Raw genomic sequence first — 14,962 nt, forward strand, 5'->3', positions numbered from 1 at the left:
TGTGTCTGTTAAATTTGCTTCGTTGTGTTCAATTAAATATTGACAAAAATTTCAGATGTGAAATACACACACAGCCCACTGCATACAGTAATGGTCTTCGCCAGCATCCGTCGCGGAGTCGAAGTGTTCCAGAGGGTCTGGCTCATTATCCCGCGCAAGGTTGCGATTGCCAATGGTCATCGTGCCATAACAATGCTCGTTGGCATACAGGTAGCTTTCGTCACCATTCACGCCCCATCCATCTTGTCGAACAAATAACAACTTCCGTTTGACCGTAAGGATTTTGTGTGTAAAACATGGACGAAAAAAAAATTGTGTTCAACTGTGTGCGCGCATCTGGTGTGGCTGCAATATTTTAGTAATAATAAATGTGTAATGGCAAGTGGTGAGTGTTAAACACGGAAATAATTCGTTTAAATGTTCGGTGTGGTCGTTTTCAGTAAGTGTGGATGATTGTTTTTAAGAGCCCAATTTCGTTGTGATATATATATATACACACTGTACGCGCCACACACAGCAAAAAATTATTGAGAGAAAAACAAAACGTGAAATTAAAGCTGATCGAACAAAAGAAAATTTAAAGTGAACTTTTGGTGTCTAGTTCTACTGTACGATAGACTTTTCCATGTGTTCATGATATACCTAGCTATTGGAAATTTGTATTTTGAATTTTTGTAGTCATGTATTGCCGAACTAAGAAGGGCCTAGCTACTAAACCCCTTTATGATTTCTTTACACGTTTTGTATGGGAGCAAAAACTGACAAAAAATTTAAATTAATTTCGAGTTGGATCTCTACGACCAGTTACTAGTTTCACATCCTGTCAGCTTCACGCATGATCGGATGGGCTAGAAAAAACCCCTCAATTGTCATCTAATGATCGTAGATCCTCATCTTAGATTTCATGGTACCCGAAGGTGCGAAACCTGAGATTGGTATATGGCGGAAAATCCCTATGGATATGCACATCAGTCTCAGGTGCCAAGCCACAAGAACAGTCAGTGTCGATGGACCGAAACAACATTTACATCGCGACATTTGTATCAGATGGTACGAAATGTTTTCTCATAGCTAAGTCCATCTCAAGCTCAAGGATTCTTTCGATTGAAATTCTTATACAACAAACCTAGAACTGATAGGGTGAGCGCGCCAGTCTCCAGAGGTGTGTGTCAATAGTCAGTCGCCTATTGTTTTTTCATAATTTTTATGAATGAAGGTCCTTCATTGAAGGATAACATTAGTTGTACAACTACTGATATACACATCTCTGTAGACTGGTGCCGCCACCGCCAACCTAACGAAAATTTTGAAATATGAACTATAACGGTCATCGAACTGCATAATACAAGCTTGCCCGAACCTTTAGTGTCAGCCTTACTCTGGCATGTTATTGCACTGCAAAGTGTTGGGAAATAAGAGAATGAAATCGAACAGTGTATATGTATAAGTGAAGCGTCAATCGTTACACTATTTTTAAAAAAATGTCAGTAAAGTGAGAGTCGAAATTGCATTGTAACAAAAAATTCTACCGAGAGAAGTCAATTGGTATCGGGACCATTAGGTCTCTAGGCTTATAAAATACTGATAAATTCCCAGATAATCTCAAAAGTAATCTCTCCCACACCCCTGGTTCGAATATAATTAAGTAATCGACACAATGATAAACCTAAAACAGACATTTAAACACTTGATCCGAATATGTATCGGAACAACCCAAATTTTACAATGAATGATAGCACACACCACACACCCTTTCCAAACCAAACGACCAATAAAAATTAATATTTTAACCTATAGAGGGTATCGACTCTATCGATTATTATACGTAGAAAGATAGATACTTATACCATTTTGATTTAATGCTGTGAATTGTCGTAAAAAATGTATTCGGCTCGTTAAAATATTCTCGAAGCGTATTAAAGATGGTGGAGTAATATTTTTACGATTTCTCTTCGTGTAGGTGCTGGCATTCCAATTTTATATTACTGAACTGAAGGTGGGAATTGGTTTTAGTGCAGTCGCAAACAGAGCTGTTTGGTTGCAGGGGGCATCGCAGATGATTTACGATGTCGTTGCATGTAATACTTTTCAATGTTTTATGATGATATTTCTACGTTTTATTAAAAGTGGCAACTTCGTCATCGTCGTTCTAAGCAACTAAATCCTAAATTTAATTCCGTTCATTGTTCTTTCAAGATTTACTTCTGTTTTAGTAGGGTGATGGAGAAAAACTAGTTGTTGAGATTTTAGCCACGTTTTGAGGCGTTGCGTTTATCGTCCAGACACTGGACCTTTATTTTTAAATTTTTATTCTAAATTTTCCCGAAATTTCATCAAAACAAATACTTTCACGCAAATCCAGAGGTCCCGGTCCAGAGTCAGGGTGTTTGAAATTCAATCACTTGAGCTTGTTCGTAAGTAAAATGAATAAGTGTACCAATATCTCGAACCAGCACCCTATCTATCGTTCACTGCCACGATTTTGAAGACAATTACTTATTGAAACAAATGTTGTTTCTCCAGCTATAGAATACATAGAATATAATTTGAGCGGGAGGCGGATATAAGTAAAAAGTTCTTCGAAACGTATCTTTTGGTAATTCTAAGAAAATCCCTTGAAAAATTGGCATGAAATCATCGAAGAAACGTTTTCCTTTGAAAATCCTTTGTCGATAAAATTGTCTTCCATTCGTTTAGAAGTAAAATTCGGCTGATTCAATTAACTCGTCGTAAAATTCATAAGACTCTATTGAGACAGCTAAAAAAATAAGCAACGGACAGCTAATGTAGTCTTTAGCAAGTGTATGTTAAAACTGATAAAGTAATAGATTTTCCACCAAACCCTTTGAATTTTTATGCTTTCCGCCTATAAACCTTGAAAGACGTCGTCAGCGTTTCTAGTTTTTTTTGTCACTAAATAAGTTCCATGAAATGAAAGAAACAAACAAAATGTTTTCATTCAGAAATCGATTTCCTATTTTCCAGCAAGAAAGAGTATACCTATTTAAGCTCAAACCCAAAACCCCTATCATTGATGTAAAATGAAACAAAGAATTTCTTTTGGTTATTGTTGATGCCTCCATTGATAACGGGTCTTTCTTCTTATAATATACATTTCAGCCACGTCTAAAAAACATATTATTTTCAGTGGCAGAACTCTAATAATATTTTATTGAATCTTCTCCTTTTCCGGAACGTCGTCGTATATCAATTGATGTATTTAACAAAAAAATATTTCTTGCAGAAATTTTATACTCGTTGAACTGCACGTAATATGTTGTAGAAAACACTGATAAAAATAACATACGCTCTGGAAGCGACAGTGTATGCTCGTCAAGTATATAAATATACTGTTGTGTGGATCCTCCTTTATTATACTTCAGGAACGTATACTATACCTTGCCGTCGAATGTTATTATTTTTCTCAAATTGAATAATTAACTTCTTGATGCACTAGTTCCATGTTATTCTAACTTCTGAATCTTCCCACATACTGAGGCTTTAACTTATAATTTTTCTCTTTTTTAAACAAACAAAATAATACTCAATTTGGCACTACCAACTACGATCACTCGCACTTGAACTGCGTCTAATCAACTGATAAGTGAAAATCTCCCTAATCTACACTGTCGACGTAAAACTTATCGACTAACGTATGTCGTGCATATTAGATGTATATCATACACATCGAAGGTTACTTAAGGTCAAAGATTTATTTTCTCTCAGTGTCCGACAGAACAGGATCCGATAATAAGCTTTTTGTTAAATTGAAAAAGTTCTCAAAACGTCAGCCAAATATTCTCCAATTTTCTTGTTCCAAGTTCCAATTGAATGGGTTTTGACGAGCAAAGAGAAGAGTATATAACATTGAAATTATGAGTGGTAGGTAAAATGATAAAATTAAAATTAAATTGAATGTTAATTAAAAACAAAGAAAGAAAAAAATTTAAACAAAACTTTTCAATAGTAAAAATATTTAAATAAAAAAAATTTCAATTTAAAATGAAAAACGTCTTTAAAAGTGAAACAAAAAAAATATGAAAATTAAGTAAACAAAAGGAAACTCGTCTATAAATCTAATTTTTAAAAACAGGGAGCTGCGGGAATGGACCAAGAAAATTACCTCTCACACCATTATTTTAGTGTCTTCGTACTTTATTATAATTCGTTCAAGTAGAAGTGTACTGGAGAAACATCAATACAGATGAGTGTGAAAGGCATTTTACTGTCACTTCCGCTGAAAAATATGTTTCAAAATAGACCAAGTATCCTAAAATCACATCTAAAAGTGTTCAGAAAGACCTTGTCAGGAAATGTGAAAATAGATAAAGATTGAAACAAAGCTAAGTCGAAAGTAAGATGAAATTATAATTACTTTACAAAGTTACAGCGCTAAGGGAAGCGTTACGAAGATATCTCAAAATCAGTTCTAATGCGATGCATTTAGTGCAAACCGGGACGTTCTCAGCTTGTTTTAATAATGTCAGTGAAAATCTTTTTGATAAAAGTGAAGCACCACATACAAACAAACAATAGTAGATTACATTGGGTGCTGCAGAGGTAGTTCATTACATGAGAGATCAATTTTGTGATACGAGCCGAACTCACAAGTGTGGTTTTAAGCAACTCGCTTTGGAAACGGGTATTTTGACTCGACACTTGTCAAAATAACCGTTTCCAAAACGAGTTGCTTAAAACCACACGAGTGAGATCGTGAGTTCTTAAAATTAATTCCTGATAAAATTGTTGTATTGCTTGGTCAGTAATTCAACATTGACAAAATGTTGCATTGCTTTAACTTGACCAAAATTATTGAAAAAATTTCTTTTATTCAACGAAGGGCGAACGAAACGTGTTACCGTTTACGATTCGTGACGAAACGTTTTACCGTTTACAATTATAGTGCGGACGAACAACAGGATAAAACAATGCTGATTTCGGCGTATCACGCCATCATCAGTGCACCTATGTCTTGCGAACGAATCTATAATCGGCCGATGAAATCGGCTCACACTTATTATTATATAACATTAATCCCGAAAGCACCACTGTCAACACTACTGTTTTGGTGACATGTTGACAAAACCCCTTCGACTGTTTTGTTTTTGTGAAGTGCTAGCATTCATATTTTGCATAATATATGTCGATTTTGGTAAATAAAAAAGTTCCCACATGTAACGACAATATTCCGGGGGATAGGCAATAAAGTACATTTAACGTTCATCTCCACTGGAGGTTTTTAGTACACTTCAAGTTGAACGAATTATAATGAAACAATGGTAGAAGAGTTAGGTTTTTCTATCGATTCCCGCAGCTTCCCGAAAACAATTGTTTAAACGCTCAACGCTGTTATATTTAGTCATTTTAGATAGAAATATATTTGAAAAAAAAACAAAACGAAGTTATGTATAATATTGAAAGCGAAGCGATTATAAATTTTAAACATTTAATATAAATGAAACATATTATGTTATGTTATGTACATTATCTAAATATGACTATATACGTACATCATATATAATTTATATAACACACAAATTTGATGAATTATGTTGCGTAAATTTATATGTATTCGATTGTTCGCTCATTCTTTGTGAATTTATGTTTGGAATAAAATTTCATTTATTTTTTATCAAAAAATATTAAATTTGAGTTTCAATTTATTCGGCGCTTGTTTTCATTATCTGCCATATACATTATATGATATGCTCCAGAGAGAAGATGGCTGAGTCGACAAAAAAAAAGAAAAGAAAGAATCATGCTGTGCAGGCGGTATACGGCAGGCAACCAGTATGTTCAGAACAATTCTCTTCAAATTAATTTATAATGAAGAGCTGTTTCGAATGTTCATACATCCGTAGTCTGACCTTATCACAAAGAAATTATATTAGGGTGAGGGGGATTCATAAATTACATAGCGCAAAAAAAAGGATTTTCTATATTTACCATATTAGGAGCCCTAACTATCGTGTGATAACCCAAACTGCTTCCCCTCAAACTGCCACGGAAAATGTATGAGAATTTCTGCAAATTCAAGCCCAAAACACCAACTTGCGTTACGTAATTTATGAACGACCTCTTAAGCATAGATCATATTCAATTACGTTTGTAATGCCATCTATGTTAACAAAAAAAAAACAAATAAATGAATGAACGGAACTAAAACGAGGTTACGTTTGAAAGAACAAACGAACCGTCACTTGAAGCTGTTTGTCAGACACCATACTGTAACTACTTACTGAATTATCAGCCTTTTCAGTAAAAGCGAGTTTTGGCTGACTCTACCGACGTCTTGCACTCGTTACGATCCTCGTGCAGCTTGCTTGAATCGGCGGGTTCCATTGATTTAGTATTTATAATCCAGTCATCGTTTCCATGGTGGTCGTTGAATAACGTTGAATTTCACGTCGAGAGATTTTTTGGCGGCTCGATCGGTATCATTACCTGTCCATTTGAGCCTTGTTGATTTGAATGCAGCTGTGATAACACTGTTTCAAAAAATTCTCTTATTATTCATATCCAACCGTTTGCATCATGTATTGTCCACATGTTCGATGCCGTTGACCACGTTTTGTAACCGTATGACGATTGTTCAAACTTCAAACTACCGACTTGTAGAGTCGGAGCTTTACAGAAGAGCTTTGAATCGAGGATTTAGCGCCAAAAATCGTGAGTAATTTTCGTTTTAATCTCCTCCTTTATATCACTCGCTCAATATTTTTATCTAGCAACACGTTATTTAAAGGACATCCAGCCAATTAGAGTGAGGGATATCAAGAAGTGTGATGAACCTTGTAATATTTAAATTGAAGTGATGACTGGGAAGAGGGTGGCAAAAATTCCGGGAATCGTATGGAAGTAGGTTAAGTATGGCCAGACGTCATAGTCCTCTTTACCAATTCAATTACCTGGCTGAATTTCATTGTTAAACACCACCGTCAACAGTGTTGACTCAACACCATCAACATAATTTATAGCAATGTAAACAAAAATAGGATAACAATCAATTTAAGTTCAGAGAAATGATACCAGCGCAATTTTTAAGAACGTGTAGATGGACAAATGAAAGTCTTCCAAATATTAATGGTAAGTGTTTTATGCAAACGAATTTGCAATTCGCATCTAGAATGAATGTGAATGTGTCACGATGTGTTACCGAACTCGCTTCGCTCGTATCGACAATCTCATATCTAATGCACAAAACAACCTCATTTTACTAACTAATTAGCAAAATAGCTATTTCGCAAAGTGGATGGACTTGTAGAAGCACCAAATGTTTACTGCGATTAATAAAACTCCACTCCGCGCTTTACTCACCCTTTGCTTTACTTTACAACAATGTAGAGAGATAGATAAAGAAAGAGAGATCAATTTTCATTGTTTTTTGTTTTTGTTTAAACAGTGAGCTTAATGTCTAGTTTCCTCTTACCAAAAGTACTCCGTGTGAGAGACAAAATTGAATTTTTTCAATTTTTTCTTTGTCTATTTGACAGTTTACTCTCTAACGGCTCTCTCACGGAGAATACTTTTTGTTGAGTGGAATGGACACTTAATAATGGTCAAAGATCTTCCACATGTAAAGAAATGTGTGGAAATGAGACAGCTCTTTTTTTGCGTGGAAAGTCACAATTTTTCGTATTTTACCTTTTTATTTTGAGGTCTTCATGACGAAAATATCGACAGATAAAATTGAAGTCACGTAACAGGCCCGCACTGGTCGGTTATTTTTTACACGCAGCGGGTGATCAAAAAAAAATTTAGCTGTTGATTCAGAGATTGAACGTCAGATAGCCAGTTCGGCCCTGTCAACTAACAACGATCACACGACAATTAGTATTACCCCTGATACACACGCACCGAAACAGTAAATGAAACAAATGTTCGTGTTGAGGAGACATCGTATGCGCATCAGTTGCAAATAGTCCATTGAACCAAACTCAACGTAAAAATGGTGTCCAAAGTGGCAAAGAGACGTTATAGCAGACTAATTAAAAGTTGGCGATTAATTTTACATTCGTTGGGTGCGATGATCTATTGGGCAGTGATTATAGCGGGTTTGGATTGCTATCTATCGGTAAATTAATAAAAGAAATTCGTTCAGTATTCGTGTTAATTATTAATATTTGATTGACTTGATGGCAGGGTTTCAAATCACTGACAGCCCAACATTGGATATTATACTTATCAGGTAAACCAACAATTTAATAGTTCAACTAGTCCAACATGTATCATTGAGCCCATATCAAGGTTCATAATCTCCGAACATTCAATAAATTACATCGTCAAAACCAAGGCTGTCAACGTCGGGGAAGTCACACAGATCGCCATTTTATTAGATACGCTATCTGTGTGACCTTACCAAAGTTTACAGCTTTGGTGAAAACGACTTCCGGTGTGATCCATAACTCATTAAAAACTGAGACGATGCAAAATCAAACCAATTACGCGTGAATAAAGATGAAAAAGTTACATCTAAATTCAGTATCTAGCTGAGAGACTTTTATGATCTTGGTGTATTTGTCAACGTTTACCAGACGATCGGAAAATGCGATGAAGATTTCTCTCGGCAAGATGCGCAATATATATGTAGCTTGAAGACTTCTGCAAATTTTCTCTTGAATCATTGAACATTTTTCGTACTCGATCAGCTGTTTTTCTTTGTTTATTCACGATTTTCTCCCAACCACACCAAATATATTTTCTCAACAGCAACATCAGTCACCATCGGATCCTGGGTGTTCGCCAATCCCAGAAGCAGATGGATGAAAATCTCCAGCGAAATTTTATTGTTTTCACTCAGCGAATTCGCCATATTTTCGACAACTATAACGAATCTGCTTTGGCTTCTCCGCAGTAATTTCTTCAATAATTTTTTATACCCGAGTATTGACCTGGATGAAGTGACAGGAATGGGCCGCAATATCATTATGGTATCGTACGGCTACAGCCTAGTTTTGTTTTCGATAATGAACACTGTTATCCATTCAACATATATCTACCATTTAGTTCGAGGAGTAAGTGCTGAAATCACGAGCTATACCAAGAACGTAAAATACGAAAAAAAAAATTTCAGACCGAGAAGAAAGTAGCTGCATACATTGATCCAGTCAGAATCATCTATTGTAGCATTGGAATCACTATAATCATGGGAATTACATATGTGGTACTTTCACTGGCGGAGACGACTGATCCGTAAGTTTCATATTTCCGAAGTCTTAATGACACTCATTCCACAAAGCCAAACATTTTTCCTTGGGTTCTTGGTCTGAACTAGGGCTTGGAATGAGTCAGATCTGAACTTAAAAATCAAACAACCTGACCTGACTTTACGTGACCTGTTTTAAATTTGACCTGGCCCGTTTCGAATTCAAATTGAACTGACCTTACCTGACCTATTTCATCTTTCAGCTGAAATGACTGACTCATTTTGCATTTTTCTTTTTGTTGTCGCGATGAAATTCGCGATGACCTCTAAAATTATGTTTTTGTCTCGTAGTTTCAAGCAGTGTTGTGCATAAATCAAATCGGGTCAGGTCAAAATCCGGTCAGTTTCAGGTCGAATCAGGCTTCAGGTTGACCTGACCTGTTCCGAGGCTTAGTCCGAAGAGTCATATTTCGCTTGAATGTGAAATTTACTGTACTGTCGTCACAGCACTTGAACTGATTTCGAAACATTTATCGAATAAAATGGTTTTCGAAACCATAAATGTGAGCGTTGACATAACCCTCTTTCTGTTGATTTCTTTGTAAATAATTTTTGGAGCGAGTAAAACAACAATTCTCTTTTCAACTATCATGTCCGGAGCGTTAGCGGAGGACTTGACGCAGTCTAACTTCCAAAAAAAGAACGAAGAAATTTTTTGAGACGTGGCAACTATATATAGGCGAGAATTTAAGTTTCTTTCCTTTAGCCTGTATCACCACAAATCCTATTCTATCTTATTCGCGCTTCAAATACGAGCAAAACGAGCTATCACTCGACTATGTAGCTTTAAAATTACCAGAGATACATCGTTTTGAAATTGGCACTTTTCATAGAAAATACACCAAATTGACTTTTCCCAAACAATCAAAATCTTTCAACTTACTCTGTATGTTTCTATCTATCTATCTATCTATCTATCTATCTATCTATCTATCTATCGACGGACGATCTCGGAAACTAGTCAGCCAATCTCCATGAAATTTTGCAGGAACCTCAGGGTGGGCATAAAAATGAAATTGTGATACGCCATTACCCCAGGAAAAACCAGAATTTTGTTTTATTGGCCTCGAAGTGGTTTCTGAGTGTGGTTTTCGATGGTCGGGAACGCGTTTTCGGCTGTAGCTTAGCTGTATTGAAACCTACAGAGGCGACCCATTAAATGAAAGGTATTCGTAACACGATTCGAACAAAAAAATAATTTAAAAAATCGGGTCAGATTCGTTTGAGCTAGAGTGATTAGAGTGACCCAATTTTGAGCTACTCGAGCGTAGGATGAAAGGACTAATATTTTTTTGGGTTATGAAAGATAGAGAGTTACTTTCTTCGGCAAAGTCTCAGAGTTTTACGAGTAGAAAAGAAGGGCATTTGCGAAAAATGTCGAAAGTTGGAAATGGGTGGGTCAATTGGGGTTTTGGAGATATTTCTTGAATGGTGGCAGACAGAGAATTACTTTCTTCGTCAAATTTTCGAATTTCGTCAAATTTTCGATTTTCGTCAAATTTTCGATTTTCGTCAAATTTTCGATTTTCGTCAAATTTTCGATTTTCGTCAAATTTTCGAATTTCGTCAAATTTTCGATTTTCGTTAAATTTTGTCAAATTTTCGATTTTCGTTAAAGAATTGCACATAACATCCGTAGCCCGGATGGCCATTTGATGCCGACTTCTATAATTGTAGTTTATGCTGCGCCCTTTCATTTTTGATAACATAATGAAATGGCCATCCCGGCATCCCTCGAAAAATACTCAAAGAAAATTGACTTTTTCCATACAAAAAATTTTACGATGTTTAAAACGGAATAAATTTTAAAAATACATGTTGCTATTTTGTTAAAAATGTAGTTTACAGTTAAAAATAAGAAGAGTGATGTCTTTTAGTAATACTTTTGAGGTAAAAAAAAAAATAATTTCGGCCGAAAAAATGTACTCTCCTCGAATTTCGTCAAATTTTCGAATTTCGTCAAATTTCGATTTTCGTCAAATTTTCGATTTTCGTTAAATTTTCGAATTTCGTTCGAATTTCGTCAAATTTTCAAATTTTGTTAAATTTTCGATTTTCGCCAAATTTTCAAATTTTGCTAAATTTCCGAATTTCTGTTATAAACTGTTTTAAAAAGCAGTTTTCTAAAACTTCTAAAACGACTGATATCCCAACAAAAATCTCTTCGAGAAAAGTGTGACGCAATCTTTGAAGTACAATTTCTAAAATGAATGATATCGCTAGAGTTGACGCTTTCAGCTTCGTTACGCAAAAATTAAATTTTACACCCAATTTTAGTTCAAACAAGCTGGCTTAGTTTTTCTCATCATCTGCCAAATAATTTTTACCAAAAAAAATGTGACTGAAAACAACCAAAATTTTACCAAAAAAATCTGCGTCGCAAAGTGGCAAATGTTCAGGAACAGACCAGCAAGAAAATTTATCTGCCACATGCGACGCAGATTTTTTTGGTAAAATTTTGGTTGTTTCCAGTCAAATTTTTTTTTGGTAAAATTATTTGGCAGATGATGAGAAAAACTAAGCCAGCTTGTTTGAACTAAAATTGGGTGTAAAATTTAATTTTTGCGTAACGAAGCTGAAAGCGTCAACTCTAGCGATATCATTCATTTTTGAAATTGTACTTCAAAGACTGCGTCACACTTTTCTCGAAGAGATTTTTGTTGGGATCGTTATATATGAGAATTTGGGGGGCTTCCATTAGAGAACCAGATCAAAGTTCAGCCTTGCTTCCATAAAATGTAAATTTTCCGATTGTTGATAAGAAATCACTTCCATCCAAAGAAGGCAGAGTCAGATCCTCGTCTATCAAATAATAAGCAAACCAGTATCGGGTGCTAAATCACAAGAGCAGAAAGGATCTTTTAAGCTATCTATTCTAGCTTGCAGTAATTCGTGTTTGCTCCAACTACTCGCCTAAGTTCCGTTATCGTGCATTTTAGGAGTTCGTTACTCTAAGTCTTCGCCTGGTCTGGTCGAAATAGCTTCGTATACTTACTCCTTGGTACGCCGTCCATAGTTATTGATGTTCCTGCGCAACCAAGTTTTTCCTAAAAACTTTAGACAACCCCTGAAAGCCCTGTTAAGCCAAAACATCGTATCGCATTTGTGTCCTTGCTTTTGATGAACTTTCTATAGCTTTAAGCTTCGTTTGTATAATTATAGTAAAATGTTCCATCTTTCCAATTCGAATCAAAAAACCACACAGACAATGCAACACCATGTTTTGACTAAACACGGCAGTACATTTGGTAGCTAGTATGCTCTCTCATTTCAGTTAATACCCAAAACCCTAACTCTTGTACGACCCGAGTTTTTATCAAAGTATATTAACCACTGAAGGTAATGCAAATCAGGGCCTATTTTCCATAATTTAAATTCTCGAAATTATCGAAAAATTCTCTAAATTCTACAAAAATTATCGAAATTCTCAAATTTACGTTTGGAGAATTTTGATAATTTTTCGACAATTTCGATAATTTTTTGATAATTTCGATAATTTAAATTATCGAAAATAGGCCCTGATGGAAATAAATAAAACACGAAACTTAACTTGAATGCAGCGTAATAGGTTTCTTCCAAGGCCGTTCAAAATGTCAATCGTTGTGGCTGTTTTCGGTCTGTCAAAATTCGTTTTTACCGTACGATGGAAGCCTACTGTACCACTTACGATCTCAATAGAATTTGAATTTGAAACACTTTTCCAACATTTATGATTCCATTCCATCATTTCTATAGAATTGTTAGCGCTACACCAAATACGAAATACGACGCTGCACTCAAATTCCCCCGAAACTTGTGTTACGTATTTGTTGTGATCCGCTGAAGATTTGCCTTACCTTCAATGTTTTTATACTTTGGTTTTATCCGATCGGATCTTGGTTTATTACAATTCAGTCGCAACTGTTTGTATCCAAGACTATATTTGAGAAGGTTACGACGATGACTGGGGCCTTTATCGCAAGAATCTGAACTTTGCTTTTTCCTATTGTTTCCTATTGTTTCCTATTGGAATGCATCCTTGAGATATTTTCCACCCATTTTTAAGGAACAGTGCACTAGCCTTTACAGAATTCGCGGCTTCGTTTTAATGAGTGTCATTAAGAATAGAAATTCATTAAAAAAATTGAGATTGTGTAACAAACCGATTGTTCCCCCGCAGAGCCACAGTGGATCTGAGTTTAGTTTGGAATTTAATATTTGTACAGTTTATTGTGTGGTTGGCTGGTAAGCGTTATCAATATCATTCAACAAACAGTAATCTATAAGTATTCATCCTTTTAACGTGCACCATTTAGCATCACTTGCTTCCGTTGAATTTCGTCGAGGAAAAGCCAACACAATGAAAGAAAGTCTCATGTCAGATTATTTTAGCTACTGTCGTGTACTCGGAATGATGCTTGTACTATTTACGATCACATACGTTATAGTAGTATTTCGAATCGTGAATATGGCCGAAAATTTTGAAACCGTAAGGAGTCATTTGATAGGAGGACGTCGAATCATGCTAAGCGATATGTTCCCGAAAGCTTGTATGTTAGTCTATTGTGGCTTTGCATGTAAGTAAATCTTTTCTTTTTTTAATTTGAGACCGATATAATTTGGCAAAGTTTTGTATATCACGATGTTGTTTGTTTCCTATCCAGCTCAGCATAGATATCAATACCTGTGGCGCAAAATCTCAGCTTCTTCTAAAAGGAAGATAAAGAAACGAAGATAATAATCCCAACGTAGAGTGACTTTTTTTTGGTTTAATTGAAATTTAATGTATCATGATGAGGGTGGAATGTGAGGGGTGTTAAAGTCGTCGTTTTGTTAGATTCAATACTGTTAAGTCAGAGCATCACTGTGACCAAAATTTATTGTAATTTACTCTTTGATAATTTTTTTAAAAATAAAACTTAAGAATGATTCTGCTTAAACGTGGACCGCTTTTTTGTCAAGATTCTCCCGATGTTCTCATCGTGAAACAGGACCTATTTTTGGGAAATTGATTTTCCACAATTTGCTAAAATTTGCCATAATTTGTCAACATTTGCTAAAATGCAAGATTTTCCAATATTTGCCAAAAGCCAGAATTTGCCATTTGCAAATTTGTAAAATTTTGGCAAATATTGGAAAATCTTGGCAAACTTCGAAAAATATTAGCAAATTTAGGAAATCAATTTCCCAAAAATAGGCCCAGGGTGAAATTACCAAACTCTTCGATACTTCCTAAAAATATATCTATGCAACGCACTTCAAGCAAAAGTGATATTAATAGCAGCTGCCAAATAGAGTACTACTTCGTATGAAAAAAGTGTCCGAATTTTTTACAGTGCCAAAATTTGTTCGATACACTGTCCAGATTCAGTACCCTATTTAAAGTATTACTCATGCTTCAAGTGCGTTGATCTATGCCAACATAGGTATCCCTTAACTTTACACTCTAAAAGTCACTGGCAGACGGTTCGTGCGTCAACCGTGTTCATGGGCATAATAATGGGACTTAATAAAGTTCCAAAATTGGGAAAGTGGAATATTTCAGTTGAATACAAAAGAAAACTTAAATCTACCTGAAGCTCTTTAAAAGCAAAGACATAAATGCGATACATAGTTTTGGCTTAACGCGGCAGATAATGTTATTCGATTTCTGAAACCGGCTACTCCATAGGCTATTAGCGCGCTAGTAGCGTTAGTAGGGGTGTCCAAAAAACTAAAGTGCCAAAATGTTTGGGGCGTAGGGCAGAAAATCATTCTATATGGTCCCCTGAGAAAAAG

The 14,962-nt window shown here is 35.5% G+C and overlaps 2 protein-coding genes across 3 annotated transcripts in view; both read left to right on the plus strand.

Annotated features, from left to right (window-relative positions):
• The window catches only part of LOC119078566 (monocarboxylate transporter 2), a 116,257-nt gene extending 112,320 nt beyond the window's left edge, over positions 1-3,937 (plus strand). For both annotated transcript variants that reach the window (XM_037186137.1, XM_037186139.1), the window contains exon 11: positions 56-3,937. In XM_037186137.1, the coding sequence (XP_037042032.1) occupies positions 56-272 (217 nt within the window). In that variant the 3' untranslated portion in view covers positions 273-3,937. The remainder of the gene's footprint in view (positions 1-55) is intronic.
• Positions 3,938-7,814: 3,877 nt separating this feature from the next.
• Positions 7,815-14,115, plus strand: LOC119078573. Its single transcript, XM_037186149.1, has 7 exons — positions 7,815-8,074; positions 8,143-8,188; positions 8,710-9,014; positions 9,074-9,192; positions 13,365-13,429; positions 13,501-13,761; positions 13,849-14,115. The coding sequence occupies exons 1-7, from the start codon at positions 7,949-7,951 to the stop codon at positions 13,920-13,922; spliced, it is 996 nt and encodes a 331-aa protein (XP_037042044.1). The 5' UTR covers positions 7,815-7,948; the 3' UTR covers positions 13,923-14,115.
• Positions 14,116-14,962: the final 847 nt, after the last annotated feature.

This window comes from Bradysia coprophila, unplaced genomic scaffold, assembly GCF_014529535.1.
Source record: "Bradysia coprophila strain Holo2 unplaced genomic scaffold, BU_Bcop_v1 contig_297, whole genome shotgun sequence".
NCBI classification, from domain to species: Eukaryota; Metazoa; Arthropoda; class Insecta; order Diptera; family Sciaridae; genus Bradysia; species Bradysia coprophila.

Excerpts from the sequence above, each read along its gene's own strand:
- LOC119078573 (XM_037186149.1), top strand. The coding sequence starts at position 7,949 with ATGGTGTCCAAAGTGGCAAAGAGACGTTATAGCAGACTAATTAAAAGT. Across the intron at positions 9,015-9,073 it reads TCTACCATTTAGTTCGAGGA|ACCGAGAAGAAAGTAGCTGC; the intron begins GTAAGTGCTGAA and ends AAAAAATTTCAG. Across the intron at positions 13,762-13,848 it reads AGTCTATTGTGGCTTTGCAT|CTCAGCATAGATATCAATAC; the intron begins GTAAGTAAATCT and ends TTTCCTATCCAG.